Source organism: Ornithodoros turicata, chromosome 1 (assembly GCF_037126465.1).
Source record: "Ornithodoros turicata isolate Travis chromosome 1, ASM3712646v1, whole genome shotgun sequence".
Classification (NCBI taxonomy): Eukaryota; Metazoa; Arthropoda; class Arachnida; order Ixodida; family Argasidae; genus Ornithodoros; species Ornithodoros turicata.
Window position 1 is genome coordinate 48,910,744 of NC_088201.1, and position 21,322 is coordinate 48,932,065.

A 21,322-nucleotide genomic window follows, 5' to 3' on the forward strand; every position below is an offset into this window, starting at 1 on the left:
AATAAATGTGCCTAAATGCCATGCAGTGACCCGACATACATATTTACTAGCTCTGCTAAGTTACGTCTACACAGTATACATAGCATACTGTATTACACAGTACAGTACATAGATAGCATATCTGGAGAGGCATTGGGGGCTTGGAGGTCTGGCTACGCCACTGGCCAGGTACCCGCTGTCCCGCTATAAAAATATACTGTAAAATTGTTTGAAAGTTTTTCTGACATTCTATGTACTACATTAAAAAAAAACACACACACAAAGGAAAACAAAATATTGGTTTGTATTGTTTGACCTTGACCTTTGACCTTGGCAGTACTGTACTGTTTGGAAATTATAGGTGTGACCCTGGAAGGGGCTGTGCCCATATAGAGTACCAAGAGTCAGGATGTGGACACTGCTACACAGCTTTAGGTACATTGAAGTGGCACTTAGTAAAAAAAAAAAAAAACACAGAGGTGAAAGCAGTGTCCACTTGCAGCTTCATAAGAGCCATTTCATTGCTTGAAACAGAACTGGGAATAAAATTAACTTACTGGTACCAGAATTTAAAACAGAAATATGGGAGTTGCAAAATGGAAACAATAACAAAAATGTGCCTGTCACCCTTTCCTCCATATCTACTGCCTCAATTCTGCAGCAGCAGGCCTCTGGGTGTTCTCAGTTGCACAAGTAGAAGAAACCCTCATATGTCTCGGGAGGATGCAGCAGTGATTCCAAACAGCAGGTAAAATGAGGTTATTGGAAGAAAAAGAAAAGGTCCATCCATTGGTGGATCCGACGGAAATGCGTTAGCATTAAAACTTGAAAACCCCTTTGGAACTCCCCTTCACAAACGTCACACAACCCTTCAGGAAACCTTACCAACGCTAACGCAAGACAGCACCCACAGCCAAACGAGCCTTTCGGGCTTCCTCCGACTCTGCTTGGCAGTGCCATCTCGCAGCCCCTGCCTTCTTTCGCTGGCACTCGTACGCACAGCTTTTATAACCCATGGCACGACCACGCAGACACGTCTGAACCTGTCGACCACCGCAGCTCAGCGTCGCGTGTTCTCCACGCGCCTTCTCCTTCCCTCTCTGCTCACCATGCATGCACGTCGCGCGTGGCTACAGACACACCACGCCACGATTCCTGCGTGACAAGGACTAACGCTAACACGTAAAAAAAAAAGACAATGGCAGTGCTAGTGTTTACCCTTCTTAACTGCCAGTCAAGTTTGCTAATGGGGTGTCGACCAACCAACCTGGAAAACGGAATTTTGATGCAACTGGAAAAGTCAGGGTATTGTCAGGGAAGTTGCCAAAATCAGCTGAAGTCAAGGAAAATCGCAGACAAGCGCCATGACGATACACAGCGAATCGCAAGTGCCAGTTAGTGAGATTGCGCAGCTACGCAGCTGCAGCAACTTTGCCACGAGAACAGTTCGCCAGTACGACAAACTCTGAGGCAAAAAAGTAGGGCAGCCTCACTAAAATGTGACCTTTAACACACACAAAAAAGAAAAAGCTATACACCATTTTCCCATGGACACCGCCATATTGAAGCAGAGCCGTCTAGCTGAGGGAGCACATTGAAAACTGTTTACCGCCTAAGCCAGACAGAAGGAAAGCACACGTGCTTCCTCCCTCATATCGCTTTCCTCCTTTCTGGCTTGGGCGGTGAACAGTGGCTGCAAAAGCGCTGGGTGTGAGGCTGGCTGGAAGACTGTGTATAAATGAGGCACTGTACGAGGTCTCCCCCATTCTTCAGGATAAAAATTGGTTCTCTTCCCTTTTGTTTTGGTCAGGGAATCTGCTGGAAATAGTTCGTGGAAACCTGGTTGCATGGAAAAGGGGAATTTGAAGGCTACTGTCTGGTAGACACACTGGCTAACCATTACACCACACCAGGAAGGGCTTTCTGATGATTGCGAAGCGCATCATTGGAGTAGACTGGACACATGCCCTCCCCTATATATATTCACAAACACATGATACACACTGAGGTAAGTGACATCTGTGAACAGCACTGTACTGTAGACATATGGTGTAGTTGGTAACATGATGAACATATTGCAGCAATTTAATGAGGGACACAACACAGAAGAAAACAAGACACAATGACTTGCAGTCATCTTGTCTTGTGTCCTGGTTAAAATGCTGCGACATGTCTACACCATCTGCGAAGAGCATGGAAAGTAGCTTGATGCCACGGCTAGAACACAAACGAAACAGCCCACCATAGCCTCTTACGCATGCTAATGACGACATAAGGTAGTTGAAAAAGTCAGTGATAGGACAGGCTTTTATCACAAGTGCCCTATTTCATTATTCACAGGCATTAGAGAGAGTAGCGTGTTATGTTCATTTGTACGCTAGCATAGTTTACTTTCCATCTTCCATAGGGCAGTTTCCAATACAATTTGACAGAGTCCAAGGTCAAGCGGGAGTTTAGAATGGATGTGGCTGCAGTAGTGGTGAGCAACTCTTCATATTTTACCTCTCAGTATGTAAGGTAACAGTGGAGCACGTCCCTTGAATGTAGGCTACGGAATGGCGCAGATATGAAACGGGGAACGACCAACACAGGAGCTACTCAGAACTAAAAGCTTTACTAAGAAGACAGGACAATGAGTACAAAAAAGTAATCTTAACGCGAAGGCGGTACGCAGGAGAAAAACCTGATAAAAAGAGGGAAGCTGTCGCCCAACCAGTCTCCACTAAGGGCGTCCACTTGGTGGTGGTAGCCAAGGTCGTCCTGAAGACTGGGAAGTGGTGGGTTTGAATCCTACCACCAGCTATGCTGTCTGATGTTTTCCCTGGGTTTTCCGCCAGACTTTCCAGATGAATATCGGCACAGTTCCCCCTGAAGTTGACCTGGGACACATACTAAGCTCCCTGTTCCCCACTCCTTCCTGCTGTCCTCTCTCCATCTGTCTACGTCTGCACTCCGCTCACAGCTACAGTAGCTTTGTGGTTATAACATGGAACTAAAAAAAAACATTCAAGATTAACTTTCACCAACTACCCTGTCTTCATACCTTGATGTAAATGCTGACAGATGATGTTCTGAACTCTGCAGGTCTCAAGATACTTTTAGTCGTCTTAATTAGGTAGTAGTCGGTATCTACATTCAGTCCACCAAGCTGATATACAGAGGAAACTCAGTATAAGCTAAGTTCCTTGAGGAACTGAGAGAGAGGAACAGATCTGTGCAAAGAAAGCTCTTGTTGCTGACTTTTGGCTGTCTGTCACAGCAACATTAAAGAGATCATCGATACGGGAATTTGATGCTGATAATGTGCTAGCAACGGTCGGGGCATGGTTAAGAAGCACATATCATGCTCCAAATAGTCTATAGTAGAGGAGGAAATAAGGTGGTCAGGAATGCACCCCAGATGGACAACAACAGACAGCTCTGCTAGCCTATCCTCGCATAGAAATGTGTGACACAATAGAGTGTGGAGAGCTGAATACACTTAAGGTTCACTTACTGCTAGAACTGCACAAGTCATACTTGAAACCGAAGTTTTAAATTTTACCCAGTTTGCTTCAGAAGCCTTTATAGTTGCATTGGAACACTCTCGTTCTTGAATACTCAATGTCGATGATTCGTAAGTTCCTTTAGAGATAATGCTTAATTTCAGGAAGAGAAAAGGTCCATGGCAAACGCTATCCCACACACCAAAGGTGGAGCAGTAACCCCATGATGTGTTGTGTTCCAACTGAAGCCCTGTGTTAAATACAATGACTGGATATGAATTTGTTTCTGTTTGTACATGATCAATTCGTCGGCTATTTAGTTAACAGAGTTCTTCGTGTAGCAACAGCAGCCAGCGGCCTTTGCTTTCTCTGTACAATGTCCGATGCAACATGAACATACTTTGCACAGAGTTTGAATATCATTTAAATTCAGTTGAAACATGACTATTTGAAATGGAAAGTGCTCTAGATAGCTAATGATATCCATGCTTAGCATGGCAAGCAAACCCCGACATGAAAGTGTTGTAGGTGAGGACAACACATTCACCCTCTGCATCCCGCAGCACAGCAACAAATGAGCGTCGCAAATGAAAGCCGCCCTCACAGCAGTCAGTGTAGTCCAGTTCCTGCAGCTGTCACAATGATAGACTATGTCTATGATAGGAGGAATTTACAGCTGTCCGATTTGCAGTGAGAGGGAGGCACTGTCCATATCTCATTTTTCAAATAAACTTTTACCAGTTACATGATGCCACCAACAACATAGGGCAACTCGCATAGACTCTGAAATCTGAAGTTTTCCTAGGTTTGTTGGTAAAGTTCATCTGTGTCTAAGAGCACTGAAACCAACCATGGATTGAGCATGATACACATGCACAAAGTTCATATGTAGCTATGGGTCAGTGTGAACTCATTCTGCTGTTCATCTCTGCTACTTAGTGACTCTGTGTATAAAGTCAAAAGTGATGCACAAAGCATTATATTGCGCATTTATTAGCACTCTTTTACACTCAAACATGTGCTTTATATGCACACAGAATATGCACAGATTATGTAGTGGAAGAAGGTGCAAACGTATTACAGCTAGGCTGGATGCAGTAAAGCGGCAGAGCTCAAAAGGCTGGTGAGGTTTCAGAACTGTGGTGGGGTGTTCATGAGTTTGTACATCTCTGACAACTTCCTGAGACAGACACTAAGACTGGAAAGACTTCAACTTAAGTTTGCCTGGGCACCTTTTTATGGGGACATACAAGATGTGTTTGCCTTTTAATTCTTTCGAGGCTTAATTCTAACGTATTGAGCCTTGGCTCGCTTGATGCACTCTTCAGCTTTGCTCATACATGATATCCAGATCTGGAAGCAGCCCTTTGCATCCCATATCCTTCTGCCTGCAATTTTCTTTAGTCTTGTATCCTCACAAATCTGTCTTTTCAAAAGGTACAAATTCTGCAGTGAACAGGTCAGGAGGGTATCAAAGGAAAGGAATTATAGTAGTGCTGTTTTTCGTCATGCATGAGGTTCCATTCGATACCTCTCCACTGTACAGGTCTTTACCTTCACACCCAGCCTGATATCTTCACAATTTTTTCACACGGGGATCGCCAGTCAGTGTTGTCTAGCATCCTGTGCAGACATCAACTGGCTCCTAACCACTAATGTAATGCTAAGCACATCCCAAACTGTAGGCTTGTTAAGTCACTTGATGCTCCTCAGTAAACGTTTTACCAAGCTCGACACAAAATCTTAGCGTCAATACACTACACATTTCCAGCCATTTCAAAAATTGCAAAACATGCCCGACACAATAATACCAAGCAAGCAGGAAACGATGACCAATGTTGGTAGACTGATACAGTGAACAACACATTACTCATTAAGATAAAGGCTACACAGGATTGCCACTGAACTGGCTTGTCGTACTGTCAGAAAGGAGCCCAAACTAACTACAGCACAAAATTAAAATCATATGGCAAATGCAGTCACAATCATGGTCAAACTAGAAATGGATGTAGCTTCCCGTAAACCCAGTGAAATATTTGGTTCAACTGCCTAGCCAGCCTTTTGTGGCATTCATGTCTGCTGTAATTATATGCTTGATATGCTGTGACATGCTATGTGCATTGCTGGATTTGGCCAATGGAATACTTGTCTCTTCTCTTCCATTTAGAAAAGCGAATGGAACTGTTCAACAAAACATATACAATGTAAACACTTTGCAAGTAATGACATTCTTTTTATTTCTTTATGTGAAAAGTGCTAGTTTTCTTTCTGCATTTCCCTAGAAAAGTACTACCACCACTTGTACAACCTGACCAAAATCATGATACCTCACGATAACCTGTCATTTTCCCATTTCTTGAGCCAGTACCTAAATTATACATACTACATGCTCATGATACAATATCCCAACCTCTACTTTCAATAAAAACATATATTGCAAACTGCTAAAACTAAAAACCGGGCAGGAAATATCGCCCTGAAGCCTATCATCCATCCTTAATTCCGAATGCACATATTTAAGCACCAACATCTTTGAACTTTGTACCAACATTTTCTTGCACAATTGCTACACATTTACCAGCCGCATCTGGCATAGTTATTCCTACATGGCACTACCACGCTACTACAGACGCGTGTTTCCTATATTCCCGACATTCCAGGTTGACTCTTGAATCACTGGAAATTTCTCCATAATTTGGTGATCGTTAGTATGCCTCCCATTATGGTTTTAGGATTACTACACATTCATACGCAAAAAAAGAAAAAGCATACATATTTCCTTGGCTGGTAAGAAAAGCGAAACAGACACCAAAATATAAGTAATGGTGTGGTATGTACAGTAACAATTGCAGAAGCTCAATGAAGAAAAACTGCCAGGCACCAGGGTACCTATACGGGGTGGTGGGCAACAGCGCAATCGTGCGATCATGCAGGTCCTTCGACGTCGCTGACACGCATTGTGAAGTAGTAGAGTCCTCTCGCCAGAAACAGCAGGAATGCAATAAAGCCACCTGCAAAATTGCGTTCTATCAGGAATGCATGTCATAAACATAATCATAAGAATTTGGTGCGCAAACAAGTAGCACGTACAGGCTTTCACAAGTGGCAAAAAGAAAACTGCTTCTTGCAAATCACAGTAGAAACACACTGTTTTTAAGATGGCTCCAAAAGTGCATGCATCGGGGGGGCGGGGGGGAGAAGCCCCCAATTACGTACCTCGTAAAACATTACACTGAAAACTACAGCGCTTACCAATGTATGCAACATATATGCCTTTCTTTGATGCAGCATACTGATATGTTCCCAGCTGAAAATTAAATACATCCAGATGTTAGGCAAGCCATTTCAATTATTCAATATATGAGCTACTGAAACGCTGTTCTATTGTTCATTGCCCCAATACTTTTCCGGTAAAATTCACAACTTCCGCATCACGTCACGACTGGCAGTGAACAGTGTTGCCACGCTCTTGCTACTTTTCTTTCAATTGCCCATTTCAGTTCCCTGCGATTTTTTTTAAAATCAATGTCGATCAACATAAATAATTGAACTAGCCAGAGCATATCATTTTCTATAAGATCTGATGGATCACCATAAATTTGGCTACCGTATTTTCACGCGTATTAGCCGTGGCTTATGCGAGATTTTTTGTTTTCGCGGACGCTCTGCGGCTTAAGCGCGGGTGCGGCTTATCTGATGACTATCTTTCCCTGGTATTTTCCCAATACCCTGGATGAAACGAAAGGGCAGACAGTGCGTCACGTTTTTCGGAACAGGACCGCCCTGCCATTGCACGAACAATACCGAACAGGGACGAGTCCATATTCGAGTGGTCTGACCTTCCGGATACATTCCCCCACGCAGCTTTAACAAAAGGGGTGACAGTGAATCATGTCTTCTGGAATATGTCTTAGTGAGCCGCTCTGTAATATTTCTGATGTTAGCCTTTTTTCTGTCGAATAAATGATACCCGTTTTCATAGCGATAAAGTCTCTATTGGTTTTATATGTGCATCACTGGTTTAGCGCACAAAGCAGTCGCGTCGTATTACCCGCGGCTTATCTGCAAAAAAAATTTCAAAATGTATCTAAAAACGAGTCCTGCGGCTTATCTGCGGTGCGGCTAATACGCGTGAAAATACGGTACATGTTTTTGGCTAAATTTGGCTACAGTTAACTGCATTTTTAGTTGGGAATGTGTTAACAACACTGCTGGATTAATCTGGTATCCAAGGATGCCGATGGTCGACACAGACTCTCTTTTAACAGAGATCCCAACAGACGAGGACATTCTTGTGAAGGACCTTTGTGCCTCCAACTTGTTACCTTCAAGCTTGGAACGCACAGATACCCTCTAAGAGCTAGCCGTGCACAAATGCTCGTAAATACACAACTTACCAATACTCCAAGGGTGATTGCGAGGAAGACTGCTGCCAGAATTAGCGACAGAATACCGCGACCTCTAGCATACTCTGGTCCTACTGATGACCTGTCAAATTAAATAGCACACCAACATCAAATTGTAGAGTAGAGTAGAGCAGGGCAGAGACTACTATACTACAAGGGTCGTTCAAGGTTGACGGCGACTTTGCTATCTTTTTGCTTTTGCTTGAGAAAAATCAGTGAGTAAATGTAACTGAACAAAACTTTCAGAGGACTGAGTGCAATCCTTCTCGGGTCAGCGGCACGTGCAGGACGTGCAGCACTGGCAGCTATCATGGCGATGAGCAGTGTATCCGTAGCTGTGGAACAGCGATGCATAATCAAATCCCTTGTGAAAGAGAACGTCAAACCAGCTGAGATTTTGCGAAGATTACAGACACAGTATGGGGGGAACAAATGATGTCAAGGGAAGAGTGTACAAATGGTGCAGACAGTTTGGCAAAGGACGGGATATGGTGGCGAATGAACCACATGGACACGTTCATCCAACTGCAATCACACCAGTGGACATTGCAGGTGTTGAGCAAGCCATCCTCGAGAACCAGCGAGTAACTGTTAGGGACATTGCAGCCCAATGTAATATGGGTGTTGTCAGTGTGGAGACAATCATTCACGAGCACTTGCTGTTGCACAAAGTCTGTTCAAGATGGGTTCCCTGACACCTCACTTGTGACCAGACGGGAGCACGCATGGCAGTCTCTGAGCAGCTGCTGAACCGGTTTCAATCCGAAGGGGATGAATCACATGTGATGAAACCTGGATGCATCATTTCACCCCAAAGACAAAAAGCAGGAGCATGGGATGGAGACATAAGGCTTCCCTGCTGCCAAAGAAAAGTAAGATGCAGCCGTCTGCTGGGAAGTCCATGGGAACTGTCTTCTGGGACATGTGGGGTGTCATCCATGTGGACTTCTTGGAGCAAGGGGTCACGATTAATGCCCAGTACTACTACATGTTGATAAAGGGTGCTGTGGGAAATGCAATTCACAAGAGAAGGCCTGGGATATTGTCTTGAAGGGTCATTCTTCTTCATGGCAATGCCCAACCTGACACAGCAAATTTGTCGGTAGCAACCCTGACCGAAATGCACTGGGAGGTTTTGCCTCATGCCCCTCACGGACCAGATTTAGCCCAAGCGATTACCATTTGTTTGGCCCCCTCAAAGAGTGCCTTGGACGTAAGATGTTCCGTACAGATGAAGCCCTCCAGAAAGATGTCCTGCAGAGGCTACGACAGCCGCCCACTGCTTTCTACGCCAAAGGCATTAAAGAGTTGCCAGAGCGATGGCAGCGGTGTCTAGAGGCGCACAATCAATACTTTGAAAAACTGACGCAGTTTGGTGCTTCCAGAATTTTCCATTGTATTTAAAGAAATAAAAGTCTCTGTCAACCTTGAACGACCCTTGTACGCTACACGTCTGGAATCTTCACGAATGCTTGTGCAGCAGCTACATTTCTTTACTATAGTACATTTATATTTTATTTCCCTTTGCACTGTTCAATGCTAGCATCTGTAATGAACCAAGTTACACTTGATTTCTAACTCAAGAGTAGAGAAGCAGAAGCCGGGCAAAATAATGGAAACAGTCACCCCGTGCCTTGAGGGCAATTTTGATGTGGTGTGAACTAGGGTTGTACAGATACTACACAGTTTCTTTCTGCATACTGAACAGCTTTTTGTGAAGAATATTCTGAAATTCTTCTCGAGAGGAGGGGAGACAGAATCTGTATGTCATGTACATTTTCAAAATCAACCACAATAGCTGAACGAGTTTCAAGATGCAGAGCGAGATGCCCAGCGTACCTTTCTTCTTCTTATAATTGTTCAACGCATCTGACCTGTCCTATTGGAGCACTGTGATTGTGAAAAATGTTATCACCATCAGGCAACACAGTTTTATCAGAGCATGAAGCTTATCAGTCAAAGTACACAGGCAGTTGGTGGTGGAAATACAGCAGTTGAGTTCAATACTTTGACCTACAGATACCGCAAAAGGGGTCAAACAACTTATAATCTGCTCCCATGTTTGACAGTTATAACAACCACCCACCCTCAACAATAACCACTCCCCTTCTTGTATGCTCCTCCCACACAAATGTAACATGTGATGAACTTCACAAGCGATTCCTTCTTCAGTTGTGTCATTCGTTTCCGGTTATCACGGATCTTCCAAGGGAGTCAAATATGCAAAGTTCCCACAACACTACTGTAGTATCGGGTATCATATGGTCATCACAGAATAAAGTCTAGGAATGAGGCTGAGTGGTTCCTGGATGTGCTACAATATGGTGTAAGACACCACAACTATATTTGAAGAAACTATAGATAAGAGACTTGAGACGAGCAAAGGGGGCAACGAGCATTACAGGCTTGTCCTAGCAGTCCCACATTGCTCTGTCTGCATCACTGCTGAATAAATTACTACTATTTACTATTATAAATAAATAATTACTATTAAAGAACTAAGAGGCAAGCGAGCTGGTGTAATGGAATTGTAGTCTGTAACATTTATTTGAGTATGAGGAGACGACATGAAGACAAGAGACACTAGGGGATAAACCCAATGAACTTGAGTTTGTACCTTCATGTCTCTTGTCCTCTCCACATACTCAAAGAAGTGTTACCTACAAAACTATAGATGTGTTTTGTTGCAGACGCCCGGAGTTTTCTCCCCCCATCCCCCTTCTGCAGAATCCCGTCTTATGCGAGCTTACGTTTCTGTCCATTATTTTCCTTGCGCATCCTTATGCTTTATTTTTCTTATTTTTGTGAAAGCTGTCATCACATCACGTTTTTTTTCTTCCCTCGACGTGCCAAATGACCCTGCAGTTTGTCAATCAAGTCTGCAATTTTGGCACTGCCTGTGTAATTTTTTTCTATACCTTAAACAGGGGCTAGCACAAAAGCAACAGGACCACACCTCGAAGACATACCAACAAAATTGTCACGAGTATTACCAAACCAACCTTTTTGCATTATCAAAAACTCACGAGTACTATGCAATCCCATCCAGTGTTTCCATTATTTTGCTCGACCTTTGTAGGCAGGGGAGGATGTAGAGGGAGGGTCTGCGTGTCCTGACCCCCCCCCCCCCCCCCCCCCAATTTATGTCATCACTAAGTGCTTCAATTGATCTTAGGCAATGTGTGAGATGCTGTCCTACAGCAGACCCCCCCCCCCCCCCCCCCCCCCCGAAAAATTCTGGATCTGCACCTGGTTGTAGGACAAATGCATAGCAGACTACCAGTACACCCCCCAAAATTTAGTATGAAGAACTTGCACCTACACCTTCCTACAGTGTGGACAGCGGGCTAGGGCATTGCTAAGCGTGTTGAACTGGAATAAAACGAACAATGCATGATTATGTTGACACAGAAGACACAAGCTCATTTAATAATTCAGATTTGTGATTAGCATTACACCCACCAGGCTAGCAAAAAAAAAAACGTGAACTGCCACTGTTCCAGAAACAAGAACCATTTTACTTTGCTCTCCTTTCCCCTTGGTTAGGAGCCTGATAATGGAAATAATAAGGAACTATCTTGTGCTATTTAGACTAAAACTAAACTATCTCAACATTAAAGAGCGATAAATGAGTCAGGACTATGCAAGTACAATAGAGTCACAGGTATCAATGCAACAATAATAAAGTAGCAGACTGTGATAAAAAACTGCAGTGAGTCAGCATAAGCACACACAACAGCTCTCAGTAATTTTGTAAAGAAAGCAATAAAACAAAAAAACTGTTGATCAGGCTTAATTTACGCTATTGTGGCCATACAATCACAATATTACTATTCCAGTGTATCTTTTTGGTCATCTAGATGATGTATGAAACAGAAGTGCCTTACAGCTTTTATGTTTTCCTGAGAGAGAAATACCTCATCATCGACAATCCAATACCAAATACTGCAGAACTGAGGAATTAGAGGGGAAAATGCACAATATTTTATAAAAATGCACAGCATGCAGAATGTCAGCATTGATATCATGCGACATTCCATCCTCATTCCCAAACTGGTTCATGTAGTTCATCGTCTAGTCTCTAACTGTTTGTCCTTAGTGCATAGCAAGGGTGACGTATCACGCTGGTCACTGGTTGACACCACATGAGCTGTACTAAAGGTGCTAACAGGCTACTGCTTCAGCACCACTGTTCTATGAACACCATAACAATGAGAATAAAAGTGCAGATAGGAACCGGAAAATCGTATTGCCTGAGATCCTACCATTGAGGTTACACAGTGTAAATCAGTACTTAGTCAACATTAAATTTGCTCCACTTATTTATCCTACAAATTTATCCCGCATAAGGTAACACAACTGGGACATGACAAATTTGATGAGGCAAATTTAAGGAAGCAATTACTCTGATGCTATGGGTTAAAGTGCATTAAAAAATGAGCAGTAGCATAGTTTACGAGTTAATGCTAGCATGGTACTTTTGAACGGGCACAGTAGCACAGCACTGAACAGTTCAGCTAACAGCACACCTAAGTTCATAATAGTTTCTATTTTTGCCCTTTGTGGGGGACATTCACAAATATTACACATCCAACATTTTCTCAAATGATTCTGTTGTGAGCATTCACCTAGCTTCTTAAAGAACACAGAATATAGTGTAGCCAGCTAAAGACTGAATCTCCTCGTGCTTTGTACAATACACATGTAAGTCAACATATTTTTTTCTTGTGGCATAAGTAATAAGGTGTTCTGTCATTGCCAATGACATGTCCTCACCAAGAAATTTTCCTGACAATGGACACAGCAGACCCTGCAAAGCCCAGGCAGCTGGCATTGGGGAATGCTTGCAGTATTTGGTGCAAGGTTGATTATCCTCTTGCTGGAATCAACATGAATCAATATTAAAAAATATAAGTGTTGTTAGTGCATATAAATACTAGAAGACATAGTATTGAACAACTTCGACCTGTTTAAGTGTCAATTTAATCAGAATGATTGGAAAGATAATCCCGATTCTCATGCAGAATACATAACCAGTCAGAAATTTGATGACATTTTTTTCTGCATCATTTGCTGAATGGAACAAACTCTAGCAGAAACAAGCAGCAAGCATTACCAGTTAGGCCGTGGGCAGCCAATCCTCTGAGAAGTCACGTTGCAAATGAGAAGACAATTGCAAGGACAACGGACATACTTTTTGCCGGGAGGTGCGTTTCGAATGGGCTGCAGGAAAGTAATGGAGAAACATCACAATGACATACATGTTACTACTGCTTCAGCAAATTACAAACTAACTAGTTGAGACTAGTAAAGCAGCAATGAAGGCTAGCACATTAATTAGGACAATTAAACACACAAATGTATAGTCATACGAAGCTGGCATCGTCAATAAGGACACAACACGAATATTTAACACCCCCAACATCTAAAGACCAATGAAAAGGTAACTGCTCACAATAAAGATAGGGTGCACTTTTGCAGACGCAGGGACTTTATTCCCAACTGCTCTCTTTCAACAGAATTTATAGTAGCACAAATAATAATACCTTACTCACGATTTTTTTTTACTTTGTGCTTTAATGGTGGTTGCTGTTGCTAATACACTCACGTACTATAGTGAGGTTCTTAATTTTGTCGCAGATTTCTATGTGATAAATAGAAAATCCCCTCCTAGAATAAACTCTCCTCCTTTAATTTCTCAACAAAGCAATTGCTCGCTGTCCAAAATTGTACGCACTGTGTCAAATTCACTAGTATGCCTAACACCCAACAAAATATAATTATTGGAGTACATAGACACACGTGTTAGCTTCATTCCTAGATAGCATAGACTTGATGTAAGATGACCGATCTCAAGTACTCACCGTGGCTTCATTACATCTGCTGCAACGTACTACATGTTGGTTCTTCTGATTCGTAATGTCTATCACTTCACCACACACTCGGCACGGGACTACATTTCCCTGGATCCCATTGTATGGTGGGGAGTAGAGTGGAGGAGGCTCTTCCACCCCTTGCTGCTGCCCAGCTGTATTAATGAGCCAGGATCACATGTAATGCAAGCTTAGGTCTTTTCCATTCTGGTTTCTGCCCCTAACACTTGAAGGGTCTTTCTCTTAAAGGGACGGTTGCATCAGGAAACCCATCTATGCAACCGACACCACTATGTTCGGCATCTGCACAAAAATCTACCCGGCTAATTTTCTTCGTCCGAAAAGTGCTTAGATATTCAATAAACAAATTTTTAAGATTAGCGCTGCTTCCGCGGCCGCAGAAGCTCCAGCGGCGTGACGTCACTCCCTAAGCCGAGGGTGAGAGCACGGCACTCAGGGGAGGAAAGGCGCTGTCCAGACACCCTGTAACTCTTTGAGACGCTCGCACGGCCGCAGCACTCCTTTTCTCAAGACCGCGCCCTCATTTGTTCTTAGGGAGTGACGTTTTCTCCTGTTTCCAGAGAGGGAATTCCCGTATACTCTCAACATCCGTCGTCTGTTCTTGTCATGTATTCCATCGCATAACAGCCAAACTACGCCACTATTTGGCGTGGGATTTTTGATGCTGTGGTCAGTGGTCCAGGAGGAATGAAATGACACTATAGTTTAGAAATCGACTGGGACAAATGCAACCGTTCCTTCAAATTCCTTAAATATGACATACCTACATATTAAGTTTCAAGTTATCTGTCCATGAATTGACACCCGTTACCACCAATTTTCCCTCCGCAGTTTATTAAAAAGTGATTGGTGCACAATGTTTCCTAGCAGTGCAAAAGTTTGCATGGAATCATGCAGGATAATAGTACCTGCATCTAAACAGACACAGAATAAAAGATGGTCACTGAACAAGCACTATGTGCACTCTGCACTGGGAAAACAGCCACCCACCTGAGGGACAGTGCAACCCTCACTTCTTCCAAAAAGTTCATTTACTATGTCCAAAACAAGAATTGTCAAAATGACCTCTACACGTTGAAAATGTGTCGTTATTTAACGTTGAGGCATGAAACTAGCCAGTGTTCTCCAACCTCGAGAAAATGTGCTCCAAAAACAGGATTAGGTAGGGCCACGGATCTCAGATATCTTGACCTCTACATAAATGACTGGCATACGATGCTAACAAAGTCGAAGACACGAGGCGAAGAATGTTTTTGTGGAAATCTTGGAACACGTGAATGCTTTTTGTGCAGACCTAGAAGCTGGACAGGCGGTTATAAGAAATGCGTCAATAATTAACAGTTTGCAGTTGTGCACCGCTTGACACAAACTGTGGACAGTGGACATAAAGAGGGACGCAGCCTCTCTGAGCTTAGTGTTTAACAATTATTTCGCCTCACAGTAGACACACTTTGGGAATCTCAGCAACTTGGCTATGCTACCTACAAAATGAAGATACAAGGGATGCCACGACACAGCCTTGAAAGTACCACAAAGAGCGCTATGAGGATGAAAGGAGGAGGAACAGAAGAAGTGTTAACTGTGAAAGGCTTAAAGTATGGATTGCACTCTTACAATCAATGCAATTATACCACTTATGTCTACTACACTGAGAATTCTATCAGCTACTCACAGGACAAGGAAAGCCAAGGGGATTTTACGGTCTGTGTCCTGAACTTAATAACGTGCGTTTTATGTTCAGGGCCTGCTTGCACGAAACTGTTTGAGGGAAATACTCGAGTTTTTCACTCAAGCATTAGTGCACCCGACGTGCATTGAGTGAAAAACTGAGTATTTCCTCCAAACAGTTTCGTGCAAGCTGGCCCCGGTCACAATGCAGGAAACCTTACCATTGTATAAGACTAAGCTTGAATTTGAACATATGCAATGATGCAGGTGTGGTGCTACCTGTGAGCTACGTACACACGCTGGTGTTATCCAATTATTGTAGACTGGCATAGTCCTCACAGAGCTAACATGCCATGTGTATGGAGGGTATCTCCTATACCATTCTTCAAACATTTGCTAAACGTTTACACTGATGCCAAGCCCCTGAAATTGTATGTCGTTTCGTAGCTCTCATGACATAGCTATGTAGCTATAGTCATAATATAGCTAATGTAGCTATCTATGAGTGTGAAAATGATCGTTCAAGTATGCTTATACGACAAATGATCCTGAGATGAGTGAGCCTGCAACAAATGGGCCTAAACACTAGGGGAATACTGGAAACCAATTGCAAAGTCACACAACACAAGTTTCACACAAAAATGTTTCTACGAGTGAATTATTTTTAGAAAAATACAACTTATCAACATTAATCTAAAATCATGTGAAAACATTTGTCTTGCAAACTGTATTACTATCATACTTTGTCTTTAGGCTATACCTATACATCATGTTGACTGACCCGGCTTTGACAACCTGACATGAAAAATCTACAAGGCATGCAAAGCCACTGATGACGCACTTCCAAATGACACCATGCAGATGCATAATGCAACATGGTAAGGAGGTTTGCAAAATGATCAAACATTTCGTGATTGCTGGAATAATGGAATTTGTTCATCCAACTACGCCCTGAAAGAAGGGGGGAGGGTTCCTGGAATATGTCAGTTCTTCAGCTTTTCATAACAGCTGTATTGTGGTATAGCTGTGGCATGCATCAAAAGGGATTGGGTGCAATCTACTCTACTGTACTGCCAGGAAATTACGACTTTGCCAGAAAAACGAGAAACCTTTCATACCTGCGATGTATTTAATTAGTAATTCATATAACAGAAGTTCTCAATGCAATGTCAACTACGGGTATTTTTTTAATGTTTTTCTTTATATGTATATAACATGCAGTTCACAATTGACATGATTACCACTATTCTTGTTGGCCCGTCTTTTTTGTTTAATTACTGCAATACGCAAATGTAGCTTAAGTAAATAAGCACTACTACAGCCTAATCAGCTGTAAGTTTTATCGGTCACACGATCAGAGCAGTGTTAGGTTTTTCTAGCTAACCTGTGACATGTTATTTTCTTTCCTATTATACTGATGACATGAATCACTGTGTGAGACAGGAAATGTCTTTGTATATCTGATGGGCGTGCAGTGTAGTAGTATTAGTAGCGTAAGTATCAGCAGCTGAGATGAGCGAGCAAGTCACAGACACTTGTTTCACTGTACTTCTGCAGAGCCACTTACGTGCCACTTGAATGTCTCCATAGCCCTGCTGCAAAAACTCATTTTGACTGTTTCTTAAGAGGGGGGCCCTTTCGGCATCAGCCTCTTGACGTGCCATTTCGGCATAAAAAGGGACGCATGTGAAAAACAACACACCTCACGGCCCCAGATAGTCATTGGCACATGACACAATAGATGGCACGTCATTCGACACAGGTTCGACTTTAATTGCTATTATTGCGTAATTCACATAAATTATTTTCGTATGCATCATAGAAAAATTAATTAATGCAATGCCTGAAGCGTGATTCGAAGTGTTAAAAAAAGCTGGAGGATTCACCAGGTAACAAGACTCTGCTGGCCACCAAACGAAGGGTACAGGCACTAAAAGATCACCACCGGAAGTATTTAATCGGTTTTTGTTTTCCCACGATGCCGCCAAAAATGATGATATATATGTATGTGCTTTTCTTCACATCGTCATTACTGAAGTTAGGCTGATTACTATCAAGAGATTACCTGGTGCAGTGAAGCCAGCTATTTACACCGGTTACTGCACCGGTCATCCAAGGAGTGTCCGAAAGTGAAACTTCTCGCTCGTGCATAAAAATGAATTTGGTGGCATCTCTTCGACCGTGCCTACGATTCTTAAATGTGAATCCTGCTGGTATGCGTGTAATGGTTTTTCCGTTGCCCAGGCGTTTGGACAGCGCGAGAAGTCTGTCTACACTTACCTTGTATCAGAGAGCCTCGTACCTACACCCCCTGTTTGTTATACAGCCACGGAGATGCACGTCTTCATTAACAAGAAGCAAGCCACTGTCCAAAGGTGTACTCAGGCTTTTACAGCAAGCAAAACCGGAACGTTTCAAGCTGTCTTTAGCAGTTTTGTTTCTGTGTGTCTCAAGTTCAGTGATGATAGCTTTTCCATTTTGTGTCGGCAAGGTCATCGACGTTATCTATACCTCTGCGACAGAAGACGAGCTGCGTCGGAACCTGCGTTGGATATGCCAGCTTTTAGGAGGCATCGTTGTCGTTGCAGGCTTTGCCAATTTTGGTAGGGTTTACTTGATGAACACCTCTGCTCAGAGGATCATAAACGCCATCAGATGTCAGGTACATGCTTCCATCATGCGCCAAGAAGTGGCGTTCTTCGACACGACACGTACGGGTGACCTCCTGACACGCCTTTCATCAGATACATCTCTTGTTGGAATGTCTCTAACACAAAACATTTCAGATGGCTTGCGTTCTGCACTAGCTGTAGTCGGTGGTATTTCAATGATGGTGTACACATCTCCACAGCTTTCGTTGGTTGCACTGAGCATTGTGCCACCTATAGCTATCATATCGGTTGTCTTTGCCAGGCGATTAAAACAAGTAGCAACCAAAGTTCAGACTAGTCTTGCACAGTCAAGTGCAACTGCAGAAGAGCAATTTTCTAATATTAGGACTATACGATCGTTTGCAAAAGAAGACCACGAAATGCAACTGTACTCTGAGAAGCTGTTGCACCTACTTAAAGTCATCAAAGATGAGACATTACTGCGTGCAATTTTCTTTGGAAGTACAGGGGCAACTGGGAACCTGGTCGTTTTGACTGTACTTTATTACGGAGGAGTCTTGATGACACAAGGTCACATCACAGTCGGAACCCTGTCGTCATTTCTTCTGTATGCAGCGTATGTTGGCGTCTCCATTGGCGGCCTTGGAGGCTTTGTGACAGAGACCGCAAAAGCGGTCGGCGCATCTCAGCGAGTTTGGGAAATAATAGATCGCCAACCAAAGCTGCCCATGGCTGGTGGGAAAACTTTATCAGGGATAGTCGGCCATGTGGAGTTCTGCGAGTTGTCGTTTTCCTATCCATCTCGGCAAGACTACGCAATTTTTGACAGACTCAATTTAACAATTCCGGCTGGCTCAGTCACTGCAGTCGTAGGTCCGAGCGGTCAAGGAAAGTCGACACTTGCTGCGCTTCTTCTTCGGCTATATGATCCAACACACGGGAAAGTAACAATAGATGGCATTGACATAAGAGAGCTTGATCCAAAGTTTTTGCGAACCCACATCAGCATTGTAAGCCAAGAACCAATACTCTTCTCAACTACCATCTATGAGAACATCCTGTATGGTGCTGTAGATCCTGCAAGGATGTCACCTAACGATGTCATAGCCGCAGCAAAGGAAGCCAATGCACTGGACTTTATCGAGGGCTTTCCCGAGGGAATGAATACACTTGTCGGTGAACGAGGAATACTGTTGTCAGGTGGACAGAAGCAGAGAATCGCAATAGCACGAGCAATACTACGAAATCCGAAAGTCCTCATTCTTGATGAAGCTACAAGCTCATTGGATTCTGTCAGTGAGAGAGCAATACAAGGAGCACTGCAGACATTGATGCAAGGAAGGACAGTATTGACCATCGCTCATAGACTGTCTACAATTAAACAAGCCAAACAAATAGCAGTTCTGAAAGGAGGCAAGATTGTTGAGTTAGGCACATATAGTAGTTTGCTAACTGTACCGAATGGGTTATTTAAGACACTAGTTGAACATCAGACTGCATAGAATTAGTGGGGTGCCATGGAAAGATTAATGGCACTATTGCAAAGTATCCCAACTCATCGACACTTTGGGGCAGATTGTATGGTGATACCGATCACACCAGGTAGTGAAGTGCCAGTACTGAAGGTACCAGATACATTGAATTATTTAATATATTTATTCAGCAGCTGCGATTACTTCAGAAACCAGGTGTACGAAAGTGCTGTGTAGTGAACATGTGTATCGGAGACAGTACTACAACACCTCAACAAGACAGGAAGAGCAAAAATGTGTGGTAAATGGGGCAACAATGCAAAGCATTTTAATGTACAATGTAGCAGTTGTGTATTAAACTGTGTAATGACCATGGCCTGCAAGGGTGCTGCATCTTGCCAGCACAGTGACAATTTTGTTGCTTTATGATTTGCATGGATTGCATAGGTTTTAACACGCAATGACTACTGCTGTCACATACAGTAGAAAATATATTGTCATTGAAAAACAGCTTCCTTGTGTGAATATTTACTAATGCATATAGGCAGTCTCACCAAACTTGTCATGTAAATGTATTGAAGAGGTCATTTGGCTAAAAGTGTACAATCAACGAATTTCCCATATAGTGCAAGTGTCACCAACTCTTAATTGCCTGAAATGACATTTTTTATTTGTTGACATTTGTCAAGAAAATATATTTTGTTCTTGAATTGGGAGGTCCCAACCCACTACAAAATAACTCTCTTTAGTGCAGTGATAACAACTGGGCAAACCTGTGAAAATCATTGGTTGAAGAAGCGCAATTACAGGCCCACAGTTAGTTCCTGTTGGAAGGACACTGCAAGAAGTACAGGAGAAAAGAAGAGGCAGGTGTTTGTCTTGGCTCGTGACATGCTGGTCTTGAAGCTCGATGAGTTTGGGTTCCGGCGGTAGTTGGCGTACCACTGGCGGATGATGCACACGAGCACACTCACGATGTCCCTGATGAGACTTGCGGTGTAGTGTGACAACCTCGCCACTGTGACACCCATCATTGTCACCCATCATTAATGGCTGCTGACTGAGTGCTCCTTCTTACTGAAGAACTTTGTAGTCCCATCTTACGCCAGTCACTGCAGTCCAATTCGAATAAGCTACATGAAATCACCTTGCACGACTCCCCAGCTTTGGCATTGGTTGTCAGCCCCGGAACTGTTGGAAAGGCAACAGTACAGATCGCCATACACCTCTCTCATAACGGAACCATGACTTGCACCTCTCCGTCTCCCTCTCTCTCGCTCCTATTCCTACATCACGATACATTCCCCTACATGGTATACATTTTACAAACCAGACAAAACAAAAAACACAGAACCACAAACATTGGTGGGGTTAGCCACGATGTCTTGGACATCTTAGAAATCCCCCAAATTTATTGCTTCCCACTGTCCTGGTCGGGTGTGTAGGAGGAAGAGCCGGAGTCCAGAAACCTAGCACTTCCACACTGACTGTGTTTGCGTCCTCCAGGTTGCTCTGGACCACCCGCGTCACTGTTCACCGTAACACGATGCCACGTGTTTTGGTCTAGAATCTGTGAATTCTTTCCACTTCAGACATTTGCACAACCAAGACTAAATTATTGCCATTACATAAAGCGACCAGCCATGTTTTGCGACATATTCAGCACTGAGAAATGCAGTACAAATATGAAAATATTTATTGAAAAGGCAAATGGAATAATTACCACCTAGTCATTTCGCTAGAACGTCCTTTAAATGAAGCTGCAAAAGCATCGCAGAAATTTGGTGAATGCCACGGTAAAAAAAA

At 43.1% G+C, this 21,322-nt stretch overlaps 2 protein-coding genes across 2 annotated transcripts; one reads left to right on the forward strand and one right to left on the reverse strand.

Moving 5' to 3' along the window:
* Positions 1-4,430: 4,430 nt before the first annotated feature.
* On the reverse strand, positions 4,431-17,170 carry LOC135378211 (type I phosphatidylinositol 4,5-bisphosphate 4-phosphatase-B-like). The gene is made up of 8 exons (XM_064611156.1): positions 17,000-17,170; positions 13,735-13,898; positions 12,987-13,093; positions 12,647-12,749; positions 11,193-11,242; positions 7,862-7,952; positions 6,717-6,771; positions 4,431-6,475 (listed from the first exon to the last, which is right to left on the reverse strand). Exons 1-8 carry the CDS (start codon positions 17,094-17,096, stop codon positions 6,390-6,392), a joined length of 753 nt encoding a protein of 250 aa, XP_064467226.1. The 5' UTR covers positions 17,097-17,170; the 3' UTR covers positions 4,431-6,389.
* A 188-nt stretch (positions 17,171-17,358) lies between these two features.
* On the forward strand, positions 17,359-19,892 carry LOC135378209 (ATP-binding cassette sub-family B member 10, mitochondrial-like). The gene has a single exon (XM_064611154.1). It carries the CDS (start codon positions 17,588-17,590, stop codon positions 19,544-19,546), a length of 1,959 nt encoding a protein of 652 aa, XP_064467224.1. The 5' UTR covers positions 17,359-17,587; the 3' UTR covers positions 19,547-19,892.
* The last annotated feature ends 1,430 nt before the right edge of the window (positions 19,893-21,322 follow it).